The following is a 13,707-nucleotide window of genomic DNA, read 5'->3' as shown; positions in this document are numbered from 1 at the left end:
GACCTGCCTCTTCATCAGCCAAGGAATTGTTCCTCCAGGGACCAGTTCCAACAGCCAGCACCACGCTGGTTTCTCTACTCCCTGTATCAGGGTTCTTGATGAATACACAAACAGAATCATGTACTTTGTTATCTCTGCATTGGCAAAGAAAACTTTGTTGTTTTCCTCTCCTTCACTCCCAAAGCTGTAAAACTGGGGTCCACAGAGACCCGGGAAAACACCGTTTCTTCAGCTGCAGCTTCACAGCTCCCTAATTCCTTCACAAGTGAAAAAGAACACGCCTGGTAAAGTTTGCTACCAGGTAACTCGGCTGGATTTCGTCACACCAGCGCTGCTGGCTGGACGTTGGGGACCGGCAGCTGCGAGTGTTTTCAGAGCAAACCAGCCCGGCTTTGTCTCTGCCCGGTGTGGCGAGATTGCAGTTGCTTTTCTCCCCTTTGACCCCCCCGGGTTGCGCAGGACCGGTCAGGTAATCACGAGTCTGTTTGTTTGTCTATTTGCAAATCTCAGGAAGCAGCTCCAGCAAAATCTCCCAAGTCATCAGAATGCAGCAAACCACCCTGTCAAAACAATACAACCCCATCCCTACCTCCAGCAGGACGTTTATCAGTAATTATCACCTGTTTATCTCGGAGCCCGGGATTACGGCAGGTCCAGGCTGAACATCACCTCCAGGGAGCCCCTGGTGAAGGCAGGCAGGACCACGCACACCATGCCGAGAGCTCCCCGGGCCCTCTGAAGGAGACACTGTTTCCTCACCCTGCCTGTTCTCAGTCCGGATCTGTCCATATTCAAATATTCACGTAGGAGAAAGGGAAACTATAGCAACTGGACAAATACACACTCAAGAAAGAGGACACTCCTTCCTGGTCTGCAGTTCCCTTGTTCAATAAACTGTAGTAAAACACTGAAGCATTGAAAAATCAAAATTTCTCCTTTAAGAGAAACGCAGTAACACAAAGATGTACAGCACATCATCTTTATTAAAACAATAGACTCCAAAGTTTGGATTTAGGGTTCTGGCAGCATTTGTACATGGATGATGAGTGTTTGCTCAGCTGCCTCTTTGAAAGCCCTTTAAAATCATAGGAGTGACAATTTCCATGAGTTCTCTATTGCTTCCTCTGCAGCAGTTCACTCCCGCGTGTGTGGGGAGCTGGGCAGGGAGGCTGCCAGGTGGGAAACGCTCTGCTGCCCTTGCCTTGCGGTGACGGCACTGGGGTGGGCTGGAGAAGGTGGGTCACACAGACACCAGCAGGACAAGTAGGACTGGCACAGCCCCATGTCCACCTTTCCTGTCCCATGGGGCGCAGGGAGGGTGTCTTCACCGAAAGGGAAGTTTATAGCTCCGGCTGTTAGAGGAAAGCAACAGGTAGCAAGAGCCGGGGAAGCTGAGTGGGGGTTCATGCTCTCAGGGCCTCCAGCTCTAGAAAGGGAGAGACCACCTGCACAACCAGGGCACCCTTGGGAGGTGCCAAAACATCCCCTGGCACGCCCCGTGGGGGACAGAAGGGACAGTCCCACCAGCCGTTTCTCCAGAGGCAGGGAGGGGGAGTGTGTGCGCCGGGGGGTGTGGGTGGGAGCGAAACCCTGTCGGAGGGGGTCACTCCCGGGAAGGTGGGGGTGACATTTTGCTGCCCCCCTCACCACGGGGGTGTCGACATCCCCCCCCCTCGACGCTGCGCTCCAGGGAGGAGAACGAGAGGAGCGGCAGCGGCCAGGGCGGCTTCACCCCGGGGGAAGGCGAGGGGTGGGGTGGGTGCGAGGTGCCGCGTCCCACCGCGGAAAACCCCGCGCGGGGCGGGGCGGGGGCACTGTCGCCAGGGGGCGCCCTTTGCGCGGCTTTATAAGGTGCGCGGTGGGGGGGGCGCGGGCGGCAGTGCGGTGCGCGGAGCCGGGCGCGAACACTCGCTTTCCCTCGCAGCGACCCTCCGCCGGCGCGGAGCAGCCGCTTCCCTGCGCTTCCCTCCCCCCCATCCCATCCCGGCCCGGCTCCGCGCAGACATGGCCAGCGGGGGATTGCAACTCCTGGGCTTCGTGCTGGCCTTCCTGGGCTGGATCGGCATCATCATCAGTACCGCCATGCCCCAGTGGAAGATGGCATCCTACGCGGGGGACAACATCGTCACGGCCCAGGCGCTCTACGAGGGGCTGTGGATGTCGTGCGCCATGCAGAGCACGGGGCAGATCCAGTGCAAGGTGTACGACTCGCTGCTCAAACTGGAAAGTAAGTAGGGGGTTGGGGGGTGCGGGTGTTTAGGGGTGTTGTCGGGGCTGGGGGTGTCCGTCCCGTCGGGGTCATCCCCTCCGCCCCAGTGCCTCCGGTCGGAGTTGGGGGTATCGGTCCCGACTGTCCTGTCGCTCCCCCCCTCGCCCAGTTCCCGCCCCGCTGGGGCTGCCGGTGCCGTCGGGTCTCCAGGTCTCTGTCCCGTCGGAGTTGCGCCGCCCGTCCGTTCCTTCGGGGGTGAAGGTGCAGGTGCAGGGCTTGAGGTCGCCCATCGTCCCGTCGGTGCTCAGATGGGTGTCTCTTGGGGTTCTCCCGGTAGCTCTCCCCACTGGGGCTGAGGGGACTGTCCCTCCGCAGGTGACTGTCCTTTAGGGCAGCCGGGGCTCTGCGGCTGAACCGCATCCCGCGGTGGTTTGGCCTCCCTGGGCGGGGGGGAATCGACTGGGCAGTACCTATGGAGGGGGGACGGGGAACCGGAGCCAGTCTCCCTAAAAACTGTCCCGGGAGGAGACTGGTCAGACCCTCCATGTGTGTTCGGGAAAGTGCCGTGATTGCGGACAAGAACTTCTGGCTGTAGAAGTTCGGACGGGGACCGCCTTGGTTTGGGCATGGCAGCAGGGAGCCCAGTTCATGAGCGCTGCCGAAGTGGTCTTTTCCAGCACGGAGCCTTTTCTTTCTGCGTTTGACTTTTTTGGTCTTTTGTTCTCTGGGAAAGTCGCTGCTGCTCCTCCCCTGGGGCCGTTTAGGCAAAGGGCTCGGCAGGTGAGCTGGCCTCCAGCCCAGGTAGCGCTGCCTGTAGTTTTTAGACAGACCAGTATATCAGGGCAAACTCTAGGTCTCTTATCTTGTCCTGGGACGGTGAAGCCATCTCATGGGTGCAGGAGCAGCAGCCTGACTTGCTGGGGTGTCACTCGGGGCGGTCACACCGAGCTTGGAGGATGGCTGGTCTTACGGCACTGAAGTATGTAACTTATGCTGACACCCAAATAAGTTAAAAAAAATAATCTTTTCTCAATATCCTTTATCTCATCCCGAGTCTAGTAGTGTCCTGCAACACCTTTATCCCTCTCCCTCCCTAATTAATAAAATAATAATTATCATCTCGGTCACCTTCTCTTTCCCAAAGGAATGGGCAGGTGGTTTCACATTCACCGGGGACCATGGGGAGTATCCCCAAGTTAACTTGCCACCAGCCCTTCCTGTGTGTCATGCGGTGAAGCCGGACACCCCGGGCCCCACCTTCATCGCTAGCCCACATCAGTCACTCCCTTGCCCCGAACACCCGTGGGTCCTGCAGTTGGCAGAGGCGCAAATTACTCCCTTCAGGAGTGCGGTGCGCCCACTTAGCACTAAGAGGGTGCGGGGCTGGGGATAATCAGGGCTGGGCTAAGCACACAGTCCGGGGTGCTTTGAGTAGTAATTATGTATAAGCTCAGCTTCAAGCCTCTTATCTCGCACTGGGGGTGGGGGGCGAAGATGCCAGCAGGGCTGAGGAATCTCCAGCCACCCCCTCGATGGGTTGCGAAAGGTAAACTCGCCTGGGGGGCTGTGTGGCTGCAGCCCATTGTGCTGTAAATGAGACCTGCCTGCAGAATCGGGTGCGGAGCCTGGCTTGAACAGACTCCTAAAAACCTGCCCGAGGACCTCCAGACCTGCCCCATTCATGGCTGAGAGCTGAAAACCAGCTGCTCCCCTCACCTTTGTCCTGCAAACAATAAGGGCTCTTCTCTTCCAGGGCTACGGGGGAGGGAGGTGTGAGGTGCCAGGGACCAGGCTGAGCTATTAGTGGCCTTTTGTCCTCTTACAGAGCCCCTGGCCCTGCAGGGCACACTTGACTGAAAATTCCTAGGAAGCTCAAAAAAATATGGAAATCGCGGGGGATGCTTTCCTCGTTGGGACAGTCGGTGAGAGCTGGCTGAAGGACTCCTTGTTCTTTCATACCCCAGCTTGTGCCTCTCCTGCTTGAAAGCAGATCACGCCTAGGGACATAGACCTTATCTGCTGTATTCCCTTTCTGGTCTCCCTTCAAAGTCTTATGGCCACATAGGCTTGGGGCTGGGACCAGCGATGTTGTTTTGGGTGGAGGTGCGAAAACCCCCCATTTGCACCCAATTCAACAGCCACACCCCGGGACAGGTGCAGCCCTGCTGTAAGGAGCTGCCTTTACTGCATTCATGTATGTCATGGTGAAGGTGGGACAGCTATGTGGGCAGAAAAACTTCCCCTGCCTGGCTCTGCTCTCCTGCCAGAGCTTCACATGTCCTGGATGCTCGGAGCCACACGTCAGAGCCTCGTGCACTGATGGGAGAGGCTCAGATCTGTAATTACTTTGTTCCCGTAGAAAGGACTGAGCCTCCTTACACACACCTGCAGTAATTCGTGGTTGTGGGAACGCTGGAAAATTTTTACCAGCAAGCTTATGTTTGGTAGCTATTGCTGTTCCTCTAGAAATGTCAGTGTTTGGTTTCTTCGACCGCTGCTGCATGTCAGAGATGGGGTTGGCACCAGCTGATGGGCACCGTTAGCCAACTGAGGGGCCTCCAGCTTCCCGTGTGGCCACGCTGCTGGAGTCCACCCATGCTGGCACTTCTCCCGCAGCTGCGTTCAGCTGAGGGCTTATGTCAGTGCTCCTATTCAGGCAACAGAAAGGCTGCGTTTTGCTGGCTTACGTGAAAAGCAGTGCGTGGCCACATGCAGACATAGAGGCAACAAAAGCCACCCTTGCAACAAGGCTTTGTTGCACAGCCTCAGCATTGTTCTTGTAGCCCTCCAGCATCGTCCATGGAGCTTAGCTGAGCTTTGTGCTCCTCCGGGATCTGAGGGGAAAGGTCTCAGACAGGAGGGAGAAGGGCTCCTGGTACCTGTCTCTGGAAGCTTTCAGCCCCACCTAACCACACTCTTCTGTTCAGAGCAGAGGTTGTTCTGGGTCCCATCTAGGCTGTTTGAGCCCTGTTTGGTTTTGCTGGGGGAGATTCTGTGCTTCAGACAAGCTGAGACTCATCTACCACTTCATCACCAAACCTAGTACATCCATAGGCCTTTATGCCCTAGCCCAGAAAATAAACATGGGTTTGGATGCCCTCTGGGTCAAACAGCATCACTGAAATGTGAAATCTCCCCTCCTACATCTTTAGCACCCTGGCTGAGCCTGTTCCAGGAGCTGGGGAAGAGGATGGGTGGGGGGAAGGAAGGTTCATGCTCAGGTTACTGCTGCTGTGCTGTGATGGTGGGGGAGTTGGGAGGGTGACCCAGGGAGGGACAAAGCTATAGCATGAGGGACAAATGTGTCCAAATAGATCTGGAGCAAGCAGGTAGAACCTGCTGGTATCTGTGCTTTCATGTGGGTTAAGGGTTAATTTGCTCCCGTGTTTCTCAATCCCTGTTCCTTCCTCATGAAAAATCATGATCGAGTGATAAAATAGTCTCACTTGTGCAGCGCTTTGAGAAGGCAGAGGGTTACTTGGAATGCCACCGAGGCTGTTCCTCTGTGCTGCCGTGTTGTGTGTCTGCAAGAGAGGATGGGAGTCTGTTGCAACACCCTGGTTTTATTGCTCTACAAGCAGGTTCTAAGCAGCTTTAGTATCTGGTGTTACTATGTGTTACTAAATCTCTTGCTAAGAGAATTTCCAGGCTTTGTGGGAAAACGGGCTGCCCAGGTCTTCTCTGACCAGGAATCTGGAAGTGGCGCTACTGCGTGTTGCCTGTCTTCCCAGCAGGCTCTCTCTGCTGATTGAGTGACTGCAGGAGGGCATTGAACTGTGTTTACTTTGGGGTAGGCCACTCTGAGTATTTACTTTGAGTACAAGGCCACTGTCACCTACTAAATGTGCCTCTTTTGCACTGGACGTGCAGTGAAGACTTCCCAGCCTTCCCATATCGGCAAGAAACACAACTTGCTCTGAGTCTACATGCTGCCCAGATTCCTCTGTACAGTCTTCTAGGCTTGTGGAGAAGTGCTTTGAAAGAGTCCAGACTGGACTATCTGATGGTGATGTCATGTAGGTCATGGTGATGGTGTGTAGAGTCATTGCAGTGGCTGGTAAGGGTTTTGAAAGCCTCCCAAGCCATTAGGCTTTTGGGTCAAGCCAGAAGGACTAGCAAGGTGTGAGAGATGTTTGCTGGGTACATATGAAGCTGTTATTGCTCACTCAGATCTTCATTCCCTTGCCTGCTGCACGAAAGTAACTTTCACATGCTGGCAAGGCAGAGCAGCAGGATCTCAGGTTCTGCTCCTTCAAGGAGATTCAGCTTTTGTGAAAACCCAAGTGGGAAGGCTTTGAAGGCTGCTGATTTTTCTTAAAGGTGGAACATGCTTCTATACTATAGGGGTGCTTGGAACTCCTGGGGATCCTTGCAGAGATTAGAGCGAGCTGCACAGTGTTTGCTTCACTTGTATTCTGTCATCACTTGGTTGCACTGAGGCCCATGGGAAGGGAAGAAAAAGTCCACAGTTTAAATACAAACAAGGTAGTCAATGAGCATCCCTATCAGAAAAAAAATCTGCACACAGAGCCATTACAGCAATTTTGCATTACAAACAGGCATTACAAAAATCCCATGGCGCTTTCCCAACAGCTTTTCTATAATGTAGATGATATAAACAGAATAAATAAGGAAATGTGATGACAGAAAAATAACCTCAAACATATGCTGGTGAAGTCCTTTTTTTTCTTATAACTAAGCAGTTGCCAGCAATTACTCTTGTGTCAGGTAATGATAGTTGTGGGAAGGAAAAAAGTCTTACATAGGCTTTAGATAAACTGCATTGTGTAGTTTGTTTCAAACCCACTAACAATAAGTTGAAGTTGTTTGTTGGCATGTCTTATAAAAAGTGGGTTTCATTATGTGAAACAGGTGTGAGCTGCTATGTAATTTTTGTGGATTTACACCGTATTTTACGGCTTGCAGGATTCACGTTTGTTATTAATCATTCTCAGTAGCTTTAAGCCTCTGTTCTTCAGTACTCGCTGCTTTCTTGGCTATTCAGGCCAGGTCTCTCATTACTTACTAACCAGCAATAAAAAAGCTTGGCTTCCAACTGGATAGTGGCTTATGTTGACAAAATACTGTTGCCACCTGACAGCTGTTGTTGGGCGCCAGGCCAGTGTGTCTCACCTTGTACAGGACTGTTTTTCCCCAAGGGCTGCTGAGATTGCCTGGGCTTCCCAACAGCCGTGGTGTATTGTGTGGGAGGCTACAAGCCCTGTTCCCGTTGGGGAGACAGTTGCAGCAGCAAGGAGTGAGGGGGAAATCCAGTTTCTCTCTAATATGGCAGAAGTTGTAAAGTTAAACTGGTGTAGAGTACTTCTACTGGTTGTTGGTAGCCAGTCCTGTTTAGCAGGTTAAGACAATACTATACTTATATAATCTGGGATTTTTTTTTTAAAGCAGCTGGAAAGGCCCATGTGAACAACAGAACTAATATTAAACTAGCCTTCTAAGCCTCTGGATGTGCGTCTTCCATTGAGAAGGAGGTTGTTAATGTGTACATGATAACTCATAGCTTGTATGATAATTAACTGCAGTCAATGTACTGCACACATTGCAAAAGTGGTAGGAAGACAAAAGCCCTGTCTCCCAGCCTGTGCTAGAGCACAGAGCAGCCAGGCTGGGTGGAGGGGAGGATGGTTGGCCAAGACAGTCATGTCACATTAAAACTTCTTGGAATAAAGGGACAGTCTGTTCTGCAAATGCTCCAACCTGTTTTTCTGTCCTACTGCAAGTTTCCAAAATGCCTCTGTCCTTTTATGCCATGGGTAAGGGAGGGGTGAGAACACCAGGAGATGCCCCTCCAAAATCTGCTGAAAGTGTGTCACCCTGGGAAATGTTCACAATTATGCTTTTTGTTTGTCTGCTTCTACAAAACTGTTGTGCATTCAGTTAATACTTGTACATCTTGAGGTTTTTAGCAAGTTTCATAGCTAGATCTTCTGAGGTCATAAAATTTTTCTTCTTGTGTTTAAAGGCAAGAGGCCTCTTTCCACTCTTGCAACTGGTTTTCTAGTTGTTAGGAATACCCTACCATTGGCTTCATGAAAAGAACTCTTTCAAAACCCTCTCCAATAGAGTATTCTTATAAAGTGCTGCTTCTGTAGCAAGACTAAGGCCCAACTTACTGTAGACCTGATGAAACAAATTTAGTACCTCTGAAGAAAATGTCCTTTCCCAGGTGAAGTATGAACTAGTGTTTTCAGCCATTGGCCTCTCCAGAGTTGCTGCTGTAATGCACAGTTGAGCCCAAAGTGTTCAGCAGCTGAATTGGTCTTCTGGGTGGTGCCCTGCCAACTGAAGTCTTTCTGAATATTGGCATCAACTCTGTAAGCTACAAAATATTTTTAGTGTAATCTCTGGCACTGGAGATAAATATATTAAATATGTTTGGACAGTGCTGTTGTGATTATGTTAGTGATAAATGACTTTGTAAATGGGTTTCTGCAATCAGTGCAACAGATGGGTTTTGATTAACACCTGGGCGATTCAGAGCTGTCATCCTTCCTCTTTGAAAGAAGGCATGACATTTAGCCAAGCAGATTGTGGGATTTTTCCCAAGAAAGCCAAGCATCTTGCAAGTGTGTCACTTCCTATTGCTCTGAATATTACCTTTCTGTTACATTGTTTGGAACTGGTTTCATGATCTATTTACAGAAGAATAAGCCTATGTTTGTAGAGGCAGATCCAGATCTGTTTTAAAGCAGAACTAAAGCCTGATAGCCTGTTGGTGTGCATCACAATTTTTCTGCATGAGCAGTGCTGTGGGGCAACGTGTAGTAAAGAAGCTGCTGAGGAAAGGTGTGCAGCCGTGACCCTACTAGCCAGTGTCCTGTTTGAACTCCAGTCTGTCTTTCAGTTGAGCCAAAGAGCCTGTTCTTGCAGCAGAGGCTCTTAAGGGTTCACTGTACCAGTGAGGGGTTTGCAGGTGCTCTGCTGTAGGCTTAAATCTTGCAGTTGTCCAAGCTTGAAGTGCCTTGCAGAGCTTTAGCAGAATGCAGTCAGTCTGCTTTGAGGGGTGAGCTCCAGGCTTGGGAACAGATTCTGGTGATACTCTGCAAAAACTGTACACGTGTCACTGCTAGGTACCCTTCTGTGGCAGGGGACACTTTTGCCTTGGTTACAGCATCCTCCTGGGAGCTTGTTCCTCTGATTAACCAGCCCTGTTTGTTCCCAGATCTTAACAGGACTGTATATTAAAATCCATGCTGTTCAAACAAACCTGATTTGCCAGGCAATAAATCTCAGGCTCTTATTTCACTGCTGTTCAGCTGTTTTGTCACATGAGGTATTTTCAGTAATGACTTAATTTTCAGTATTGACATTGATTGCTTTCTCCTTTGGTGTCAAGAAAATCTGAATTCAGTAGCTCAGGTTCCTCGGGTTAGTGTGTCTGTGCTTTCAGATGTGTCAGTATAAAACCGAATCTTGGATAATGTAGATTGAATTTGTCTGCTGAGAACTCAGGCAGACACAACCTTTGCCTATAGGAGGCATCACCCCATGCTCCAGTTCTTCAAAAGCACAAGAAACTCTTAAAATGTTTGAATATCTTTGAGTCTAATAAGGTAAATATTTTAGGTAGAAAAAACAACCTATTTTTCACTTGGCTGGGAAAATCCTGTTTCTGTTGCAATTGGTTTTTTGTACCCTCTGGGACACAAAATAAAGGATTTAGCACAAAAATTATCTCAGTCAACACTGAGGTATTCATGTAAAAGACAGGTTTTGGAAGTGTTGAGCAACAAAAGGGCCTTGCTCTCTGCTGTGGGACTATCCATATGTATGACACTATTCATATTAAAACCTGTGCCTAAATGCTTTGTCAAGATAGAGCTTAAATCTGTATACTTCTTTTGATAAACAGATATGCCCTTCCAATTGGGATTCAAATGATCAGGGAACAAAAGATGATTGAGGGCAATTCCCAGGTCATTTCCTGCAAAAAGCTGCATGCCCTTGATTGCCATGCATTTTAGAAGAGCTGAGAGTCCTCTGATCCTGATGCATGACAGTTCCTGGGAGCTTAAAGCTAAAAAGGAATGTCTGCTTGTTTGTATCCTGTGTAACAGGCAGCAGAGTATTTTGACTTGTGATTACTGAGCCCCAGTAATTTGAATTTCTATTTTTATCTTGAGTTTTCTTTGTGGTAACTCAAATCCTAATGTCTTCTAGGCAGTCTGCAGGCCACACGGGCTTTGATGGTGGCTTCAATACTCCTGGGCCTTGTTGGTGTATTTGTTGCTGTGACTGGCATGAAATGCATGAAGTGCATGGAAGACGACCAGGTGAAGAAGATGCGGATGGCTGTCTTCGGTGGGGTGATCTTCATCATTGCAGGTTGGTAACATACAGATGTATTCAATGTTAAATGTGCAGTTTCCTAAATGGCATTTATCCTGCACAGGATGTGAGAGGATGGGGAGGGTTTGCTGCCATTGCTCCAAGAGCATTTTGGGCTGGGAATTCCCTAGTGGACTCTGGTTATCTGAGGCATCAAATAGGTCTCTTGGCACACTAGTATTGTGAATTCTATACGGACTGCTTGTCTTTAATCTCTATTAGCAGAGCTGAGTTTGATCTGCACACCCTGCTTCAGTGAAAGGCTGTCAGCTTTGGTAAATGTAACTTTGGGTGACCCTAAATCCTTAATTCTCTCCCAACTAGCATTAGGTAACTGCTCAGAATTTCCCAGGGTAGCAACAGTGAGACATCACTCCAGATGCTTGTCTGCTACATGCTTATTTTTGCAGTGATTTTGTTGGTTCTTTTTTCTTAAGTCATGACATTATGTTCTCTTCATGTGCAGGTTTGGCAGCATTGGTGGCCACGTCATGGTATGGCAACCGAGTGGCTCGGGCCTTTTATGACCCTTTCACCCCAGTCAACACCAGGTACTGACTCATTTGATATAACACTATGGTATTGCATGACAGATGCTTCTGGGGCTTAGCTTTTGAGTAGCAGTGGCTTAAAATCAAAAGAGGGAATTTTCTGAGTTAGTGGGGTTGGCTTCAAACTGCAGGAAGAGCATTAGGACCAGAGTTCATCATGCATGTGGCTTGTAAGTCTTGGCTTTGTTCTAAGGCAGCTTCACTGCTGGAGACCTAACTGATGTGAATTCGGCAATTTTTTTCCTCCAAATGCTTAAGGCCTGGTTTGCACAGTCTGGCCTTGCAGCAGTGAGCTGAAAGATTGGACTAACCCATTGTACAAAACTCGGGGCTCTGAGGGTCAGCTGAGTCTCAGGCTGCTCCAAACTGCTGCCTGTGTGAACATGCTAACACTGTAACCCAGAGACATTACTTATAGTATTCACTTTCTTTCTTTTCTCCCCCAGATTTGAATTTGGATCAGCTCTCTTCATAGGCTGGGCAGCTGCTTCTCTGGCCATTCTGGGGGGGGCCTTCCTCTGCTGCTCCTGTCCACGGAGAGAAACTTCATATCCACCCACCCGAGGCTATCCAAAGAATGCCCCCTCCACAGGGAAGGATTATGTATAATGAAACAAAGAAGAGGAGCCGCCAGCACTGGTAGTGAAAGCATTTTGGAGAGGACACTACAATGCCACTGTCCTGAGCAGAGTTCAGACTCTAGGTTCTACCTTCCTCTTCTCCCAAAAATGTGTATATTTTTATAATCTTCTTTGCTACTGGACATAACTTCTCCTTTCTCTCCCAGCCCGTGGAGGAAGGCTAGCCTAGGTTCATAGGTATTGCCACTGGAAAGATGAAACCTCCAAGCTTGGGTTAAGTTTAGTATTTGGGAGTAAAAGGGAAAAATGATACTGTTTTTTTTAGATGGATGTTGGTGCTTTTTTTAAGTTGTTTTATAAAAAAAATAGATGGTAACAATTCAGTCCCATATCCCATTAAGTTAGAGCCCAGTGTGGTGTGTGTAGAAATTAAAGGAACATATATTATATACAAAGTGATGAAACAATAGCTTAAGGGGAAACATAATTTTAGGGAAAAGACTTTACATGTAGGAATGTTTGAAGAGATCTAAAATGCTCTTGTACTGTCTTCTTGGTGTCATCTTCAGCACCCTCCTTTCTGTGCAGATTGGCATGGCAAAGGGTCAGACACAATTAAATTGCTGTGATTTAGCAAACTGAAATCCATAACTGTCCATGCACATGCCGTTGGCCAACAGAAAATGCAGTGTAAGGTGGCTTGGCTTAACTGTTATCATTGTTTTGACAAGATCTCATAAGTTGATTGTGTCTGAGCAAAAGGCTGCAAAATCGTGACTGCCGAGGTTAGCAGACACCCAAAGCAGCTGCAGCTTCTCTGGTGCCAGGGGAGAGCTAAAGAAAAAACGATTGCCTTCTGTTTTCACTGGGTGTCTCTGGTGGGGCTGTTGCTGCTGTTCCTTAGACGCCGAGCTGGTGGCAGTGATTGTTTCTCCATGTTTCCACTACAGTGCCTAACTGAGCTTGAAGCTTTATCCCCTTGTGTGTGTGTTACAGGCCACCTTTTAACAAACACTCTCCTCTTTCCTTGAGTCTTTCTTATTTGGGCTCAGTTCCTGATCTCGGTTCACCTTATGCAGCTAAATGTGTTAAACCAAACTGAATGCACTGCTGCTCCCTGATGTTTCCCCAAGGATACCTCACATGCTGCCCTTTGATCCTGTCTTCTTTTCTTGTAAACACTTTCAGTGATGATATGAAGGCAAATTCCAAGGAAACTGACCCAATTGTTATGGCATGTTCTTGTAATCCAAGCTCACAAGAGGAAGAAACTAGCATTTTAAAAATAAAGCCATCCTTGCATTTTAAGTTGTATATGAGGAAAAAAAAATGCAACTCATCAAAGGTTCCCACCCATTCCTCTGAAACACCCAGTCAGTCACTTGGTGTTTGACTAACACTGTCAGAGACTGTCTGGAGTTAAGTCTTGTAATTCCTAGAAGGATGATACCAGTTCCCCAAAGCTCAACCTTGTTTTTTCTGCAGAAGGAAACTGGTTGCTTCTGACCAGGTTTTATAATTGCATATCTGTTCAGAGGCATCAGTTCTCTTGATTTCCTTCTGTAGACACAGAGAGCCTCTGGGGCTGAGCAATGTACAACCATCTCATTGGTGGCTTGTGGAAGCCTTGTACCTCTGTTTGACCTGACTCTGCAACATAATTCAAAGTTAGTAAAAGAAACCAACCGGAGCATTTGCTTCAGGCTTGAGTTGATGTTGGCCTGTGTTTGGAGCTGAGACACTGGTTTCCACTTCTCCACGGGGAACTGCCTGTGCACAGCAGCTGCCTCATGAGACCTTGTCTTTAGAGGTGGCAGCTCAGGTCACATTAGAGCTGCTGAAGTCTGTGCTCTTTTATTTGCATTAACCCTAAGCCAGGGAGCAGATGCGTATATTGGGAACTTGTATAAAGTGTTTAAACAATTCCAATAAATGGACTTTTTTAAGGAAAATCAGACTGCATTACTTCATTTCTTGTTTTTGAGCAGAACTTGGACAGTGTGCATGGAAGTGAAGT

The 13,707-nt window shown here is 48.8% G+C and overlaps 1 protein-coding gene across 1 annotated transcript; it reads left to right on the top strand.

Moving 5' to 3' along the window:
• The first annotated feature begins 1,881 nt into the window (after positions 1–1,881).
• On the top strand, positions 1,882–13,642 carry CLDN1 (claudin 1). The gene is made up of 4 exons (XM_014946062.1): positions 1,882–2,227; positions 10,391–10,555; positions 11,025–11,109; positions 11,556–13,642. Exons 1-4 carry the CDS (start codon positions 2,005–2,007, stop codon positions 11,716–11,718), a joined length of 636 nt encoding a protein of 211 aa, XP_014801548.1. The 5' UTR covers positions 1,882–2,004; the 3' UTR covers positions 11,719–13,642.
• The last annotated feature ends 65 nt before the right edge of the window (positions 13,643–13,707 follow it).

The sequence above is a fragment of the Calidris pugnax genome, unplaced genomic scaffold (genome assembly GCF_001431845.1).
Source record: "Calidris pugnax isolate Ruff unplaced genomic scaffold, ASM143184v1 scaffold111, whole genome shotgun sequence".
Classification (NCBI taxonomy): Eukaryota; Metazoa; Chordata; class Aves; order Charadriiformes; family Scolopacidae; genus Calidris; species Calidris pugnax.
This window is presented reverse-complemented; position numbering and strand designations above follow the sequence as displayed.

What these genes read in the sequence shown, in the direction of transcription:
- CLDN1 (XM_014946062.1), top strand. Translation starts at nt 2,005, where the DNA reads ATGGCCAGCGGGGGATTGCAACTCCTGGGCTTCGTGCTGGCCTTCCTG. An exon ending in GGTGATCTTCATCATTGCAG is followed by an intron (nt 10,556 to 11,024) that starts GTTGGTAACATA and finishes CTTCATGTGCAG; the next exon opens with GTTTGGCAGCATTGGTGGCC. An exon ending in TTCACCCCAGTCAACACCAG is followed by an intron (nt 11,110 to 11,555) that starts GTACTGACTCAT and finishes TTTCTCCCCCAG; the next exon opens with ATTTGAATTTGGATCAGCTC.